This window comes from Trichechus manatus, unplaced genomic scaffold (assembly GCF_000243295.1).
Source record: "Trichechus manatus latirostris isolate Lorelei unplaced genomic scaffold, TriManLat1.0 scaffold00024, whole genome shotgun sequence".
Lineage (NCBI taxonomy): Eukaryota > Metazoa > Chordata > Mammalia > Sirenia > Trichechidae > Trichechus > Trichechus manatus.
Window position 1 is genome coordinate 11,475,969 of NW_004443960.1, and position 15,486 is coordinate 11,491,454.

The window sequence follows — 15,486 nt, forward strand, 5'->3', positions numbered from 1 at the left end:
TTAGAAGAGCAGACCCACTCAGTGCCCTTGGCTGCCCTTCATGCTTAGAAGGGCAGTCCCACTCAGTGCCCTTGGCTGCCCTTCATGCTTAGAAGGGCAGGCCCACTCACCGCCCTGCTGCAGGCTTCCCGGCTGTCTGGCTTCCGGGAACATGCCAGGCTCAGCCTTGCCTTGGCGCTTCTCCTCTTGCTCTTTCCTGTGCTCGGCACCTTGCTGCTCTATGTGGTGTCATCCGTCCAAGGACGTGCAGTGTTGGCATCACCGGGAGCTTGTTAGGAATGCAGGGGCTCAGGCCCCACCCCAGACCTCCTGAATCAGAATCTGCATTTTAACAGGCCCTCCACCCAACTCTCAAGGGTGGGCTTCTTCACTCATTTGTCACCTTTCAGAAAAACCTTCTCAGACTATCCTGCCTAAAACTGCTCACTCTGTGCCTCTTGGCGTTGCTTTATTTTTTGTAGCGTGTATTGTTATCTGAAACATCCATACTTATTCGTTGACTGATTTGACCACCTCCCCTTTGTGAATGTAACCTCCATGAGGGCAGGAACCTAGTCTGTCTTGTCCTTCCATTCCTGTTGCCTAGGACAATGCCTGGTACATAGTAGGGCTCAGAAAAGTATTTGTTGAATGAATTATGTACTTTTTGTAACAACCCTGTGAGGTCCTTAGTATTCTCTCATTATTTAGGTGGGTAAACTGAGGTGCAGAGAGGGACATTTACCTTGTGCACATTTGGTCAGATGTGCAATTGTTCAAAGATTGCTAGATTTTCACCTTGATGAAGGAATGGAGGGTCAGAGAAATTTAGTTACCTTGAGTAAGTTATTTGACCTCTCTAATTTTTACCTCCCTGCTCCTAAGCTCAAAATTGGAAATAAAAATACTTCCTATGCTGTTGTGAGGATTAAATGAATTAACACACGTAAAGGTTTATTAAAGAGCCCTGGTGGTACAAAGGTTAAGTGCTCAGCTGCTAACTGAAAGGACGGCAATTTGAACCCACCCAGCAGCTCTGCGGGAGAAAGACCTGGTGACCTGCTTCTATAAAGATTAAAAAACCAAACCAAACCAAACTCACTGCTGTTGAGTCGATTCCCACTCATAGCGACCCTATAGGACAGAGGAGAACTGCCTCATCGGGTTTTCAGGGAGCGACTGGTGGAGTCAAACTGCCAACCTTTTGATTAGCAGCAATAGCTCTTAACCATGGCGCCACCGGGGCTCCCTGTAAAGATTACAGGCTAGACAATCCGATGGAGGCAGTTCTGCTCTGTCCTATAGGGTCACTACAGCCTAGAAAATGCTATGGGGGCAGTTCCGCTCTGTCCTATATGGTCACTACAAGTCGGAATCAACTCCACGGCACCTAACAACAACAACAACAACAAAATTTTATTAGTTATCTGTTACCCCAAAGTTGAGCAGATGGAAACAAGAAGTGTTCATTATCTCACAGTTTCTGTGGGTCAGGAATCTGGACCTGGCTTAGCTGGGTGCCTCTGGCTCAGGTTCTCTCATGAGGCTGTAGTAGGGGCGGGTTTGGGTGGAGCTGCCAATATTTCAAGGTTCCACTGGGCTGGGGAGTCTGCGCATGCTCACTCCCCTGACTGCTGGCAGGCCTCATTCTTCGCCATGTGGGCCTCTCTACAGGCTGCCTCGTGCCCTCATAACATGGCAGCTGGTGATCAGAGAGAAAGAACACGCTTGAGGGAGTGTTTTGTCAAACAGGAGCCAGAGAACACTCAAGATGGATGTCACTGTCTTTTTTTTTTAAACTTTTAAAAAATTTTAGTGAAAATATACATATACATGTATACAATATACATAGCCAAAGATACTTTTCAACAATTTCTCCATGTACAATTCAGTGACATTGGCCACATTCTTCAAGGTGTACTATTATTCTTGCTATGTTTTCCAAATTTTTTCACCACCGTTATCTTAAAGTCACTGCCCTCTCAGCATCTGCAACTTTTCCAGTTGCTGTTGTCAATTTGATCTCACATAGATAATTCTTTAAAAGAGCACAGTGCTCCAAGCAGACGTCATTTACTAAGAGAAGCTATTTTTTTGTTTCAAAGAAGACTTCAGGGAATAGCTTTAGTTTATGGTTTAAAGTTTAAAGATTATCTCAGGTCAATAGTTTTAGGTGTTCATCCAGCCTTAATGGCTCTAGAAAGTCTAGATTCCACTGAAAATTGGAAATTCTATTTCAGATTTTCTTCCTTTTGATCAGGGGAAATCACTGTCTTTTTTTAATAACCTGGTCTTGGAAGGGACAGTTCATCACTTCTGCTGTTAAAAGCAAATATAAGTCCAACCCATGTTCAACGGATGAGACTGCACCTGAGTATGAATATCAGGAGGCAGGGATCACTGGGGGATATCTTAGAGGCTGCTCACCAAAGAAGCATTTAAAACAATACCTAGTGCCCAGTAAGCACAGTGTAAGAGTTAGATGTTGCTATTGCTGCTGCCTCTACTACTAGTACTGAGGTGGTGACAAACAGCTGATAAGAATGAGAGCTGAAATTTGAACCCAGGTTTCAACCAGGTTGTCTGAAATTTGGAAGATAGCTAGCTGGCCAGCCAACTGGAAGAGATCCATCCGTATTTTTACCCATTCCAAAAAAAGGTGATCCAAAGGAATGCAAAAATTATCGAACAGTATCATTAATATCACACACAAGTAAAACTTTGCTGAAGATCATTCAAAAGCAGTTGCAGCAGTACATCGACAGGGAATGGCCAGAAATTCAAGCCAGATTCAGGAGATGATGTGGAATGAGGGATATCATTGCTGATATCAGATAGATCTTGGCTGAAAGCAGAGAATACCAGAAAGATATTTACCGGTGTTTTATTGACTATGTAAAAGCATTCAGCTGTGTAGATCATAACAGATTATGGGTAACATTGTGAAGAGTGGGAATTCCAGAACACTTAATTGTGCTCATGAGGAACCTGTACGTGGACTAACAGAACAAGGGGATACCACGTGGTTTAAAATCAGGAAAGGTGTGCGTCATGGTTGTATTCGTTCACCATACTTTTTCAGTCTTTATGCTGAGCAAAAGCTGAAATATGAAGGACGCAGCATCAGGATTGGAGGAAGACTCATTAACATCCTGCGATATGCAGATGACACAACCTTGCTTGCTGAAAGCAAAGAGGACTTGAAGTACTTACTGATGAAGATCAAAGACCACAGCCTTCAGTATGGATTACACCTCAACATAAAGGAAACAAAAATCCTCACAACGGGACCAATAAGTAACATCATGATAAACGAAGAAAAGTTTGAAGTTGTCAGGGGTTTCATTTTACTTGGATCCACAATCAATGCCCATGGAAGCAGCAGTCAAGAAATGAAAAGACACATTGCATTGGGCAAATCTGCTGCAAAAGACCTCTTCCAGGTGTTGAAAAGCAAAGATGTCACCTTGAAGACTAAGGTGCACCTGACCCAAGCCATGGTGTTTTTAGTCACCTCATATGCATGCGAAAGCTGGACAATGAATAAAGAATACCAAAGAAGAACTGATGCCTTTGAATTATGGTGTTGGCAAAGAATATTGAAATATACCGTGGACTGCCAGAAGAATGAACGGATCTGTCTTGGAAGAAGTACAGCCAGAATGCTCCTTAGAAGCGAGGATGGCAAGACTTTGTCTCATACTTTGGACATGTTATAAGGAGGGACTAGTCCCTGGAGAAGGACATCAGGCTTGGTAAAGTAGAGGGTCAGTGAAAAAGAGGAAGACCCTCAAGGGGATGGACTGACACAGTGGCTGCAACAATGGGCTAAAGCATAACAACGATTGTGAGGGTGGTGCAGGACTGGGCAGTGTTTTGTTCTGTTGTACATAGGGTCGCTATGAGTCAGAAATGACTTGGCAGCACCTGACACACAACAACAGCCCTGAACCTATGCAAACAGAAAAATACAATAAAATTTTAAAATAGGGGAATAAATAAAGCTCTAAGAAAATAGGGAGTTTTGTCTTTTGTGTTTGTTGCTGCATTCCAGCTTCTGGATCGTTGCCTGGCCCTCAATAGATACCTGCTGAATGAATGAATGAATGAGAATGTATGAACGCCTTTTTATAGCAAACACTCAGACACCCCCCAGCCTTGCTAGGAAGAAGGCAAAGATTGTTTTGATTGCTGTAGCTTTACATCTCTTCTTTTAAGAAAGATGATTAAGCAAACATTACTATAAGTAAAGGTGCAGTAGGGAGTCATTGCTTAGGGGGCACTGGGCTTCTGTTAAGTGTGGTGGTAAAATTTGGAAACAGATAGTGGTGATGGTTTTACAATATGATGATCATAATTAATGTCACTGAATTGTACGTGTAAAATATGTTGAAATGGCAAATGTTTTATATGTATGTATGTATGGATGAAAATATGGTGTCTTAGGCTAGGTTCTCTAGAGAAGCAAAACCAGTAAAGTGTGTATATATGTAGAGAGAGATAGATTTATATCAAGGAAACAGCTCACGCAGTTGTAGAGGCTGGAATGTCCCAAGTCCATGGATCAGGGTAGAGGCTTCTCGTGATTCACGTAGCCGCAGGGGCTGGTGAACCCAAGACCGGCAGTTTGGAGAGCAGGACCCTTGTTTACAAGCTGTGAAAATCGACGAATCCCAAGATCTCCAGGCAAGACCGCAAGGCTTCTCCTGATTCACTTAGTTGCAGGGGCTGGCAAACCCAAGATTGGCAGGTCAGAGGGCAGGGCTCTTGCTCACAGGCTGTGAAGATCAACAAATCCCAAGATCAGCATGTAAGCTGCTAGCTCAAGTCCCAAGAACCAGCAGTCAGATGAACAGGAGGCAGCTGCAGGATGCAGAGAGGGCAAAAGCCAGAATGTCCACTTATATTCAGATGCAGGCCAAATGCCCAAGAAAACTCCCTTTCAACTGACTACTCACAGCAGCTCCTATCATGGGGGTGTTCACATATAAACACTGAGAATCATGGCCCATCCAAGTTGACACACAATCTTAACCATGACATATGGTCTATGAATTTTTGACAAAAGTACAAAGGCAATTTAATCAAGAAAAGATAGTCTTTTCAACAAATGGTTTTGGAATAGTTGGACATCCGTATGCAAAAGGAACAAAACAAACAAACAAACAAAAATAACCCTCAACCTATACCTCATACCTTATACAAAATTTAACTCAAATTGGATCATGCTGCTGTTGTTAATGCCATTGAGTCAATTATGACTCATCGTGACCCTATGTGTGCAGAGTAGAATGGCTCCATAGACTTTCCAGGGCTGTGGCCTTTCAGAAGCAGATCACCAGGCCTGACTTCTGAGGTGCCTCTGAGTGGGTTAGAACTGTCAACCTCTTGGCTAGCAGTTGAGTACTTCACTATTTGTGCAACCCAGGTGGCCTTAATTGGATCATAGATAAATATAAAGCATTAAACTATAAAACTTTTACAACAAAATTTTCATTTTAGAGACAATTTTCATGCCTAACCTGAGGTTAGGTAAAGAGTTCCTAGATACAACACCAAAAGCATGATCCACAATAGAAAATTGTTAAATTGGGCTTGCTCTGTGAAAGACATTGCTAAGAGTATGAAAAGACAAGCTAGAGACTGGGAGAAAATATTTGCAAATCATGTATCTGACAAAGGCCTTGTATCCAGAATATATAAAGAACTCTCAAAATTTAACTATAAAATACCGTATGATCCAGCAATCCCACTCCTAGGAATATATCCTAGAGAAATAGGAGTCGTCACATGGATAGACATATGCACACCCATGTTCATTGCAGCATTGCTCACAATAGCAGAAAGGGTAAGAACTCTCCCGTTTGCTGCTGCACCCTACTCCTGCTTCCTTTTGGCTTGTACTTGGTTTGCTTTACACATTGACATACCCTGTCTGACTGCTGTGCTCTGTTAGGTCTCATTCATTTTAAGAAACACATTATGGCGAAGGGTTAGTATGCGCAGCAGTTGAAGTAATAGGCTTGTTCAGCTTTGCATCCACATTGTACCAAGGCCAGTGTTCTGTTTTTGGTATTGTACCATTGAGGGAAACTGGGTATACAGGACCTCTCAGTCTCTGTGAATCTATAATTATTTCAAAATAAAAAGTAAAAACGGGGCATGATCTTGTCTGGGGGCCAGGAGCAGGTGCCTCTTTGGAGCCGTCAGTGAGCTAGCCACTCGAGTGTTTGAGTTTCATTCAGAAGGTATTGGCTTAAGAGCTCGGCTGCTAACCAAAAGGTCGGCAGTTTGAATCCATCAGCTGCTCCTTGGAAACTCTATGGGGAAGTTCTACTCTGTCCTGTAGGGTGGCTATGAGTTGGAATCAACTTGATGGCAACGAGTTTTTTTGTTGACCTGAAAAGGAGCCCTGGTGGTGCAGTGGTTTAGTGCTTGGCTGCTAACTGAAAGGTCACTGGTTCAAACTCACCATCTGCTCTGTGGGAGAAAGATGTGGCAGTCTGCTTCCATAAAGATTACAGGTTTGGAAACCCTATGGGGCAGTTCTGCTGTGTCCTGTAGGGTGACTATGAGTTGGAATCGACTCTATGGCAGTGGGTTTGTATGGCCTGAAAGTGTTAATTCCCTACCATTGGCCAACAAGTTCATTGGTATAAAGTTGATGGTGGTGAACTGGTGGCTCCTGAAGGTGTCCATCCAGTGGTTTGATTCATTCCCCACGGCTTCTCATCCATTTGATGGAAGTTGGATTCATATTAAAAATCTTCCTGTTTTTTTTAATCTGTTAGGTCTGATTTTTTTAGACAGTCTTAACATGGTATTAGAAGATTGATCCAAAGCAGAGGAAAAGCAGTTGCCTGAGACATTTCTGTGCTGACAGCAGAGTTTAAGATGAACGAAGGAGCAGGGTCCACCTGACTAATGGGAACAATGAGATGAGTCCTGGCAGCCAGATATCAGCATGGCACACCCATCAGTCTCCCCTAATGGAACCTGCCTGCTTGGCCTCTTGGAAGATTTTGTTCCATGCACTATTGTTAAAGTTACGCCATGTAGAAACATACAAATTGCTTCCTGTCCCTAGTTTTAAGATAATAGGTGACCTGCATTCAAATGTGGAGACTGGGAGTAGACCAGAATTGGTGACGAGTCTCTGGCTAAAGAAATCGGAGAAAACAAGCTGTGCAGTACATGTATGTCTGGAAGAGTCTCCTTCCTGCAAACCTTTTCAGGACTTGTTCGTAGTTCAATTTCAAACACTTGCTATTCATACCACCAAAACCCCGTTGCTTTCAAGTTGATTCTGACTCATAGCAACCCTATAGGACAGAGTAGAACTGCCCCATAGGGTTTCCAAGGAGAGCCAATGGATTCGAACTGCCAACCTTTTGGTTAGCAGCCGTAGCTCTTAGCCACTACGCCACCAGGGTTTCCATTCATACCACAGACAGAGAAAATGCAGACACCTGTAGAAACATCCATGACAGGCTGTTTAGGATATGCGAGATAAATAAGGGACTCCTTTGTGGCTTACTTTCTCTAAAGCTTCTGCGATGAGTGTGGAGTTCTCAGGAGATACCTATGTATATGGTAATTCCTGCATTTGATCCTGATGGGTTTTTTCTTCTAAAATATAGTGCTGAAATATAAAACGAAAAACAAATTGCTGTGTTTGTAGGCCAGGAGGTAGTCAGATATATTGAAAATGGACAGACAAACAGAGTCAGTAATGGGCACTCCTAGGTTTTTCAGTTAAGTGTGTGGCGTATCCATTCAGAGGAATGGTACTGAGATAGAGCCTTGCTGTAGTGAACTGCTAACGAGACTACCAAGTAGTGGAGAAGTTTATAATGTGATCTCATTTCATAAACTCTGTATGATTGTATATTTGCAGTTATATTGTGAGTGAATGTTTATACCTGTGCCTAGAGAAAAGTATGATAGGATGGCTATAAAAACATTAATGGCATTTATTACAAGGTGTTGGATTTTCAGCTGATTTTTACATTTCTTCTTAAATGTGTTCTGATTGTTTGCTTATTTTTAATTGAGCATTTTAATTTTTATAATCAAAAAAGAAGCCCACTCTTAAAGCTCTTCATTGTGAGGAAAGAAAAAACGATTCTAGCATGTTTAAAGGAACTGGGGCTCAAGGCACTGGGCAACTGAAACAGAAAATTTGGAAGAGTCACTTCTCTCTGGGTGTAGCTAGTGAGACAAAAAAATCCCATTGCCGTTGAGTTCATTCTGACTCATAATGACTCTATAAGACAGAGTAGAACTGCCTCCATAGGGTTTCGAAGGAGCGGCTGGTGGATTTGAACTACCAGCCTTTTGGTTAGCAGCCGAGCTCTTGACCACTGCACCAGCCAGTGAGAAACCAAGTCCATATCTCAAAGGGGCTGGAGAAGGCTCATGTGGGCTTTGAGGGCAGAGAGACCTGAGTTTGGATCCCGGCAGTGTACCTTACTCGTGTCCTTGTCAGAGATCTTACCCTCTCTGTGCCCATTTCCTCGTTTGTAAAATGAGGAGAATAGTACAAGGTTGTTGTGCCTGACACATTGCAGGCACTTAATACACATTTTCCCACTGAGTGGAAACAAATGGATGAACAAATGACTGCATATTTGATGCAGTGAGGTTACATATGTAAAGCCTGAGCTCTGGGAATGGGTTGAGTGTGTAAATACTCAACATGGTGGATTTCTCCCGACTTTCATATTCTTTCCCCAGGCAGTGTATCCATCCAGGCAGTGAATTCAGTAGAGTGGGGACTTGTCAGAACCTGGGCTCCATGTTCTGGGGGCGGGGGGAGGTGGTGGATATGGAGTTTGTCAGCTGCTTCTCAGCTGTAGGCCTCAGTTTCCTCATCTGCAAAATGGAAGTTGTGATAATGCGTCCCTATAGTACTCTTGGAAAGATTCAGTGTCGTGATTTTTAACCACTTGACATACTGCCTAGAAAATTGTAAGTGTTCAATATATATAGCTCTTAATAGAAATGTTAAGGATATTCTCTGGGTGAATACACAGTATTTAGTGCTGCTTCAGTACTATGGGGAAAATATTACAGAGTGCCTGATGTAGCGCAGGTGCCTGACAGATGATAGATTCAAACAACCCGAGCACAGCACGTGTCAGCGTCCTGAGTTTGTGGGCACTAGTGCTTGACTACTAGCTGAAAGACGGGCAGTTTGAACCCACCTAGAGGTGCCTCGGCAGATAGGCCTGGTGATCTGCTTCCAAAAGGTCACAGCCTTGGAAACCCTATGGTGCAGTTCTACCCTGCACGCATAGTGTCACTGTGAATCAGGATCGACTTGATGGCAGCTGACAACAGCCACAGAACCAGTTAGCGCTTCTCTCCATTGTGAAAGGATGGCTCTTTAAGACGTTCCACAAATGGGCCTTGGAACATAATGTATTCCAATGATGGTCTCTAAAACAGAGGATAAATTAATATTTATAAGAAGTACATTATGTGTTTTTCTTTTACATAGATTTTCTCTGTCCCAGGTCTAAATTGCTGATTTTTAAATACTTTTTTTTTTTTTTTTTTACATTCGTTTACCTGCAGAGAAAACGAGGTACTCAAAGTCCAGCTGAAGAAATATGTAGGAGCTGTCCAGATGCTGAAGAGAGAAGGACAAACAGCCGAAGGTGAGCAGGAGACTGAGTCTGGGCGAGCAGGGACTGAGCTTTTTCATCTTTATTACCCCTGTGCTGGGCACGTGGTCGTCCCTCAACATGGGATGAGTGAATATGAGAATGAATTAGAAAAATGGTGCAGTCGGGACTCCAGAAGATTAATCCGGTGGAAAATCCCACTGCATATTCCTGCAAAATGTATTACTAATATTTTAAGACTCATTTATTAGACTGTTTGCAACAGTCTATCAGTCTGTGCTCTTAGAGAATTTTATGACTGGAATCTTGAGGCACTGTAAGGTAGTGAACCTTGCATGGTTGTGATAATATGCTAAGTCATATTAGGCCAAGAAGGTGCAAGTGGCAGAACACCAACGTGGTACAGAATCAGAGCTCTGGATGTAGGCTGACCAGGTTTCAACCCCAGCTCTGGTTAATTTTCTTAATCTGTCTGTACCTCAGTTTTCTCATTTGTAAAATGGGGTTAGTTGACAGCACCTACTTAATGGGGCAGCCCATGAAACATCTTAGTATAATGCCTACCAAAGAGTAAATCCTGAGTAAATTTGTGCTGCTATTATTGTTGATAAGATTAATCACAAATACAAGTAGATGGAAGAATGATGTTATGGACTGAATTGTGCCCCCCTAAAATAGGTGTTGTAAATTCTAACCCCTATACTTGTGGCTATAATCCCATTTGAGAATGGCTTTTCTTAGTTATGTTAATGAGACAGTATTAGTGTAGGGTGTGTCTCCAGTCAGTCTCTTTTGAGATATAAAAAGAGCAGACTAAGCAAGGAAGCAAAGAAGCAGAGATGGAGGGAAGATAGATGACATACCACATGAAGATAGCAAAGGAACTAAGAAGCAAGGACCTTCCCCCAGAGCCGACACAGAGAGAGAAAGCCTTCCCTAGAGCCAGTGCTCTGAATTTAGACTTCTAGCCTCCTAAACCGTGAGAAATAAATTTCTGGTTGTTAAAGCCACCCCCTTGTGGTCTTTCTGTTATAGCAGCACAAGATAACTAAGACAGATGGTCACTTGACCAAGGTCTCACTGAAATGAGGTGGTGCCATATGCTTTCTCTCTCGGTACTTTGGCTACTGTTTAGCTGTCATGAATGTCCTGAAGTGTTTCTCAGGTCATCCGGAAGAAGGGGTCTTTAATTTAGGCTGAAGTGTGTTGCAGCCTTCAGCCAACTGACCACAACAAGATATCCTTAAACAAAGATGAGCTCTTGGAGTGTGGACTTTAACAGAGGGGTGGACATTCCACTCTCACAGATTTCAGGAGTCAGCCCGGCCTGTATTTGAATTCAGGCTCACTCACTATCACTTAACCTCTTGCAGTCAGTGTCCTATCTGTAAGAGCAAACGTCATACTCATGTCATGGCGTTGTCGTGAGGATTTAACAGAACAGTGAACGAAAAGCTTGCAGTGTGGTACCAAAATGAAAACCAGATCCATTGCCATTGAGTTGATTCTGACTTGTAGCAACCCTATAGGACAGAGTAGAACTGCCCCATAGCCCTGGTTAAAGAGCTTGACTGCTAACCAAAAGATTAAGCAGTTCGAATCCACCAGTCGCTCCTTGGAAACCCGGTGGGGCAGTTCTGCACTGTCCCATAGGGCCACTATGCATCGGAATCAACTTGACGGCAATGGATTTGGTTTTGGGTAGTGTTTACGGAAGCGGTCTTCCACATCTTTCTCCCACAGAGTGGCTGGTGGGTTCAAACTGCCGACCTTTCGGTTGGCAGCCGAGCGCTAAACCACTGTGCCACCAGGGCTCCCTTGCAGTATGATACCTGGTATATCATAGGTGTTTAATAAATGGTAGCCATTTTTCTTTGTGGTGGAAAGAAACAGGATTGGAATCTGGAAATAGCTTGCATAGTAATATTAACAAGGCTTGACTTTTCCTCAAAACTTTTGTGTTTCTTACGGTACCAGTTTGTTTGGATCAATATGTCGGTGATACTTTTTTGATAAATGCGTGGCCTCGTTCATGGTTGGTCTGTAACCATTACCAGTCTGGGGGTTATCAGTGCAGAATGAATCATGTCTTCCTGCACGGCCCATAGCTCTTTTCGTACGGGTATTGCTTTTATGGCCTGAATTCATTTCAGTGTGCGAGTGATGTATATGCTGGTCTTCTCACTTGCTCGTATCCTTTCATCTTTGTTTTCCCAGTACCTGGCTTTTGTAGTCATTCGTTACGTTCATGTTTTGAATAGATACTATTTGTCTATCCCTTTAGCCTTTCCAGGCAAGTTCAAGTGTACTCTCATTTGGCTCAATAACCATGCGATGAGTAGATATTTTCCCTCTATTTTGAAAAATGAGTTATTGGAAGCTCAGGAGAGCTTCTGGGACTTGCACAGGGGTCAGTGATGGAAACTGAACTCAGGTCATTTTTCTCCAAATCCCTGGTTCTTTGCATTGTAAAATTGTTCAGCGTAAAATTGTTCAACTGCAGTGTGCAAAAGAATTACCTGTGGAGCCTGTTGAACATGCCTCTTTCCAGGACCTTGCGTCTGGACGTTGTTTTAGTCAGTTTGGGCTGGGGCTCTAGATTTGCACACCGAGGTATGTGAGTCTGATGCAGGTGGCCTACACCTTTGAGAAGTCTATACTCTCCCCTGCAGAACCTTGCTTTGGTTTGGTGCAGTAAGAAAGTTAAACCAAGAAAAAAAGAAGCACCATTCGTCTTGCTTTTGATTTAAAAACCCACACATTACAAAATACTTTTCTGAGTAGGAGGATTTTTGGAGAGATTCCCTGAAAATGGGCACACAGAGCAGACAATGTAGAGAATGATTTCTCACTGCAGCCAAAGTTCCCTGTCCTAAGACCCAGTCTGAATGCTCTAAACCAAGGCCTGGGTATAAGCCATTTCAGGAAACAGTCGAGCTCATTTCAGCTAGCCCTGCAGTGGATTGAAACGTCTTCTAGTACTCTGTACAGCAGCAGCCTCATACTACTGTTTCTCATTGTGCGATTTAAGACCATGCCACCTTGCTCAGGAGTCATCCTTCAGTGGGAAGGTTTTGATGAAAGCCCTCAAGCATGGGCCATGTACCAGATGCCCTGTTGTTCATTTAGGTCCCGCAATCCACCCCTTCTAGCACTTAATAAATACTAATGAGCACCACTTATGTGCAAGACACCGTGAAGCAGTCTTATTAGGAGGCAACTGTTTCAAAAACTGCACTTCGGCCTCCTTTCAAGAATGTTTACATAAATTTCAAGCATGTCATTCTGTTAGTCAGGAAAGCTAGGACTCACTCCTCAACCTCAGCTAGCTGCTGACTCAGTTTGTTGAAGACATTGAGTATGGGCCTTGACCAGGCTGCGGTGGCTTGGGGTGTCTTGGGAGTTGGAGGAGCAGGGGCAGGGAGACATTGGAGAGAGAGAGCCAAGCAGTCTTGCTAGATGTTGGGCTTCTCCTGGAATGTTCTGAGGTGCATCTGTGTGAGAATCAGAGCTTGATCTTTGTACTGAAGAAGAGATGCTCCTGCCAGCAAGGACAGATTTCCCAATAAGCAAGGTATGCACGGACTTACTTGTGCTTACTTACTAATCTGTAGTGCACAATTTCACCTAAGCAGCAGGCTCCAGCTGGCTCTCAGGGCTTTCATAGGCTATCAAGAAAGGAGTTCTGTCTTTCCTTTTGGGCTCGGGAATTTGGGGCCGCTGTAGCCCTCTTGTCTCCTTGTGGTGCTGGAATGAGGCAAGCAACAGAGGATTGCAGATGAGCTGCAAGGCAGGGGAAATGGGTTCTGATGATGTCCTTTGAGCCCCTGAATCCAGCTGTGCCTATGTGAGAGTCCAGTAGAACTTTCCAGTAATACTATCAGTGATTTCACCAACCTCCTGCATCCCTATGGTCAAGCTCTAGTTGAGTTTCTTTAGCTCATATGCTCCGTGGCTATTAGCTCCTACTGGATATGGAGTCCATCCTGTCCTTGTACAGGGTGTTCTATCTTTGGAGTATGCCTTCCTAAGTACACAGAGTCTGTTCCTGTGCTGTAAGGCCCATCTTCCCCCCACTTCCTCTTATTAAGCACATACCACTGTCATAATCTGTCCTGGCCATGCTAAGTCCCCTTCCATAGTGATGGATTTTAAAGCCGCAAGCTCTCATAGGCATCTCCACTTAATTAATCTGCCATGGGTCCAGGGAGGGAAGGGAGAGAAATGGCTTGTTGCTGGTGGCAATCAGAGTAATCAGCAGTGAGGACAGGAGGCTTAGTGGGAGGAATTTGATAGATGAAGGAGGCTTGGGAGCAGTTTTAAAAGTTAGCTCTAAGAAACAAAAGAAGAAATAAGAAAACAGGAAGTCACCTAGCTGTCTAATGTGGCATGTCTCTTGGCGTGCAGCGCGCTCGGTAATTCCTGGTTCCACACTTGCCTGTACTTCTTGCTCTCCCTGGGCCCTCAGTTTCCCCAGGCTCCCAGAAATCAAGGCAGACAGGAGCCTGAATCCATGAAGATGAGTGATGTGCTAAATGATTCTGTGAGCCAGCCTGGCTTCAGAGGAGCATGCAGCGCAGCACCTGGCCCTGTAGCCTGAATCATGCAGGCTTCGGGCATCTCCCATTCCGTGGCCTGCTGTCCTCACCCCCAGTGTGAACGGAGGCAGAGATGTCTTTGTTTGAGGCAGGCTTCTTGGGTTGCAAGGAAGAGCAGTCTTTCAAAGCTAGCTTGTGTGTGTATGTGTTTCCAGTAGGATAAACATGGAACCTCATGGAAACATAAATCAGATCCCATCACTCCTCTGCTTTAAACTCTTTGATTGTTTCCTAACCCAGACTTTTTGAAGATGGCCTTCAGTGTGATCTGGCTCTCCCCTACTCACCAGCCTCATTTCCTACCACCCTCCCCCTTGCTCTTTCTACCCCAGCCACACTGACCTTCAGGCTCTTCCCCTAACTTGTTGGCTGGTTCCTACCTCAGGGCCTTTGCACTTGCTGTCCCTCTGCTGAAATACTCTCTCCCCTACTTCCACCTCTGTGTGGCTGCCTCTTCCTTGTCATGCAGGTCTTTGTTCAGATGTCACCTCCTCCTGACCACCCTGTCTCGTGATGTGCCCTCTCCCTCAGTCTTTGTCCGGTGGCTCTCTTTTACCTTCATCACAGCACTTACCAGTATCCCAAAGTATCTGGGTTGTTTATTCCCTTACATGTTTACTGTCTTTATTCCACCCAGCAGTGTGCAATCGCCAAGAGAAGGGGCTGTGCCTGTGTTTCCCTGCTGTGCCCCCACACAGTGCTTGATCCATGGTATATCCTCACAAATGTTTGTTAAATGAATGAATACGGATTCAAGAGGCTCTGAACATACTAACTTGGGCTTTATGACTCTTGTAGTGAAGAGTTCTGAATGACAAAACCATGGGAGAGTCAAAACCAGGTACTAACTGTAGTCCCAGGGCACAAAACAACATGGGCTCAGAAGAATCTGGCTGGAGGTAAACTGAAAGAAGCTGTTGGGCTGGGCGAGCACACTCTCCGTGTGCACTGGACTGAAGACCCGGGAACTCGTCCGCTGCTGAGCTCTTCATAGCTGCCTTGCATTTCCTTCTCAAGGACCTCTCTTATTTCCAAGTAACTTCCCCACTAGGCACACCCATCTCTTTTCCATCAGTTCATTCTTGCTTCTGGGTACAGCCAGGCTTTCCTGGGCTGCTAGCCGTTCTCTCTGGTGTTCATCTTCTCTCTCCCTCTCTGTCCCCCAGTCTCTGTCTCTCTCTTTCCCTCCCCCTTCTCTCCTTCCCTGCCTCTCTTTCTCTGTCTTTCCCCCTACCCCTTCTTCCTCTTGTCCCTTTCTGTCTGTTTTGTGGGTTTAATGG

The 15,486-nt window shown here is 44.2% G+C and overlaps 1 protein-coding gene across 1 annotated transcript in view; it reads left to right on the forward strand.

The window, feature by feature from the left end:
* The window catches only part of SNX29 (sorting nexin 29), a 589,817-nt gene that overhangs the window by 221,256 nt on the left and 353,075 nt on the right, over positions 1–15,486 (forward strand). The window contains exon 14 of the mRNA XM_004373263.3: positions 9,559–9,641. Coding sequence (XP_004373320.2) covers positions 9,559–9,641 — 83 coding nt within the window. The remainder of the gene's footprint in view (positions 1–9,558; positions 9,642–15,486) is intronic.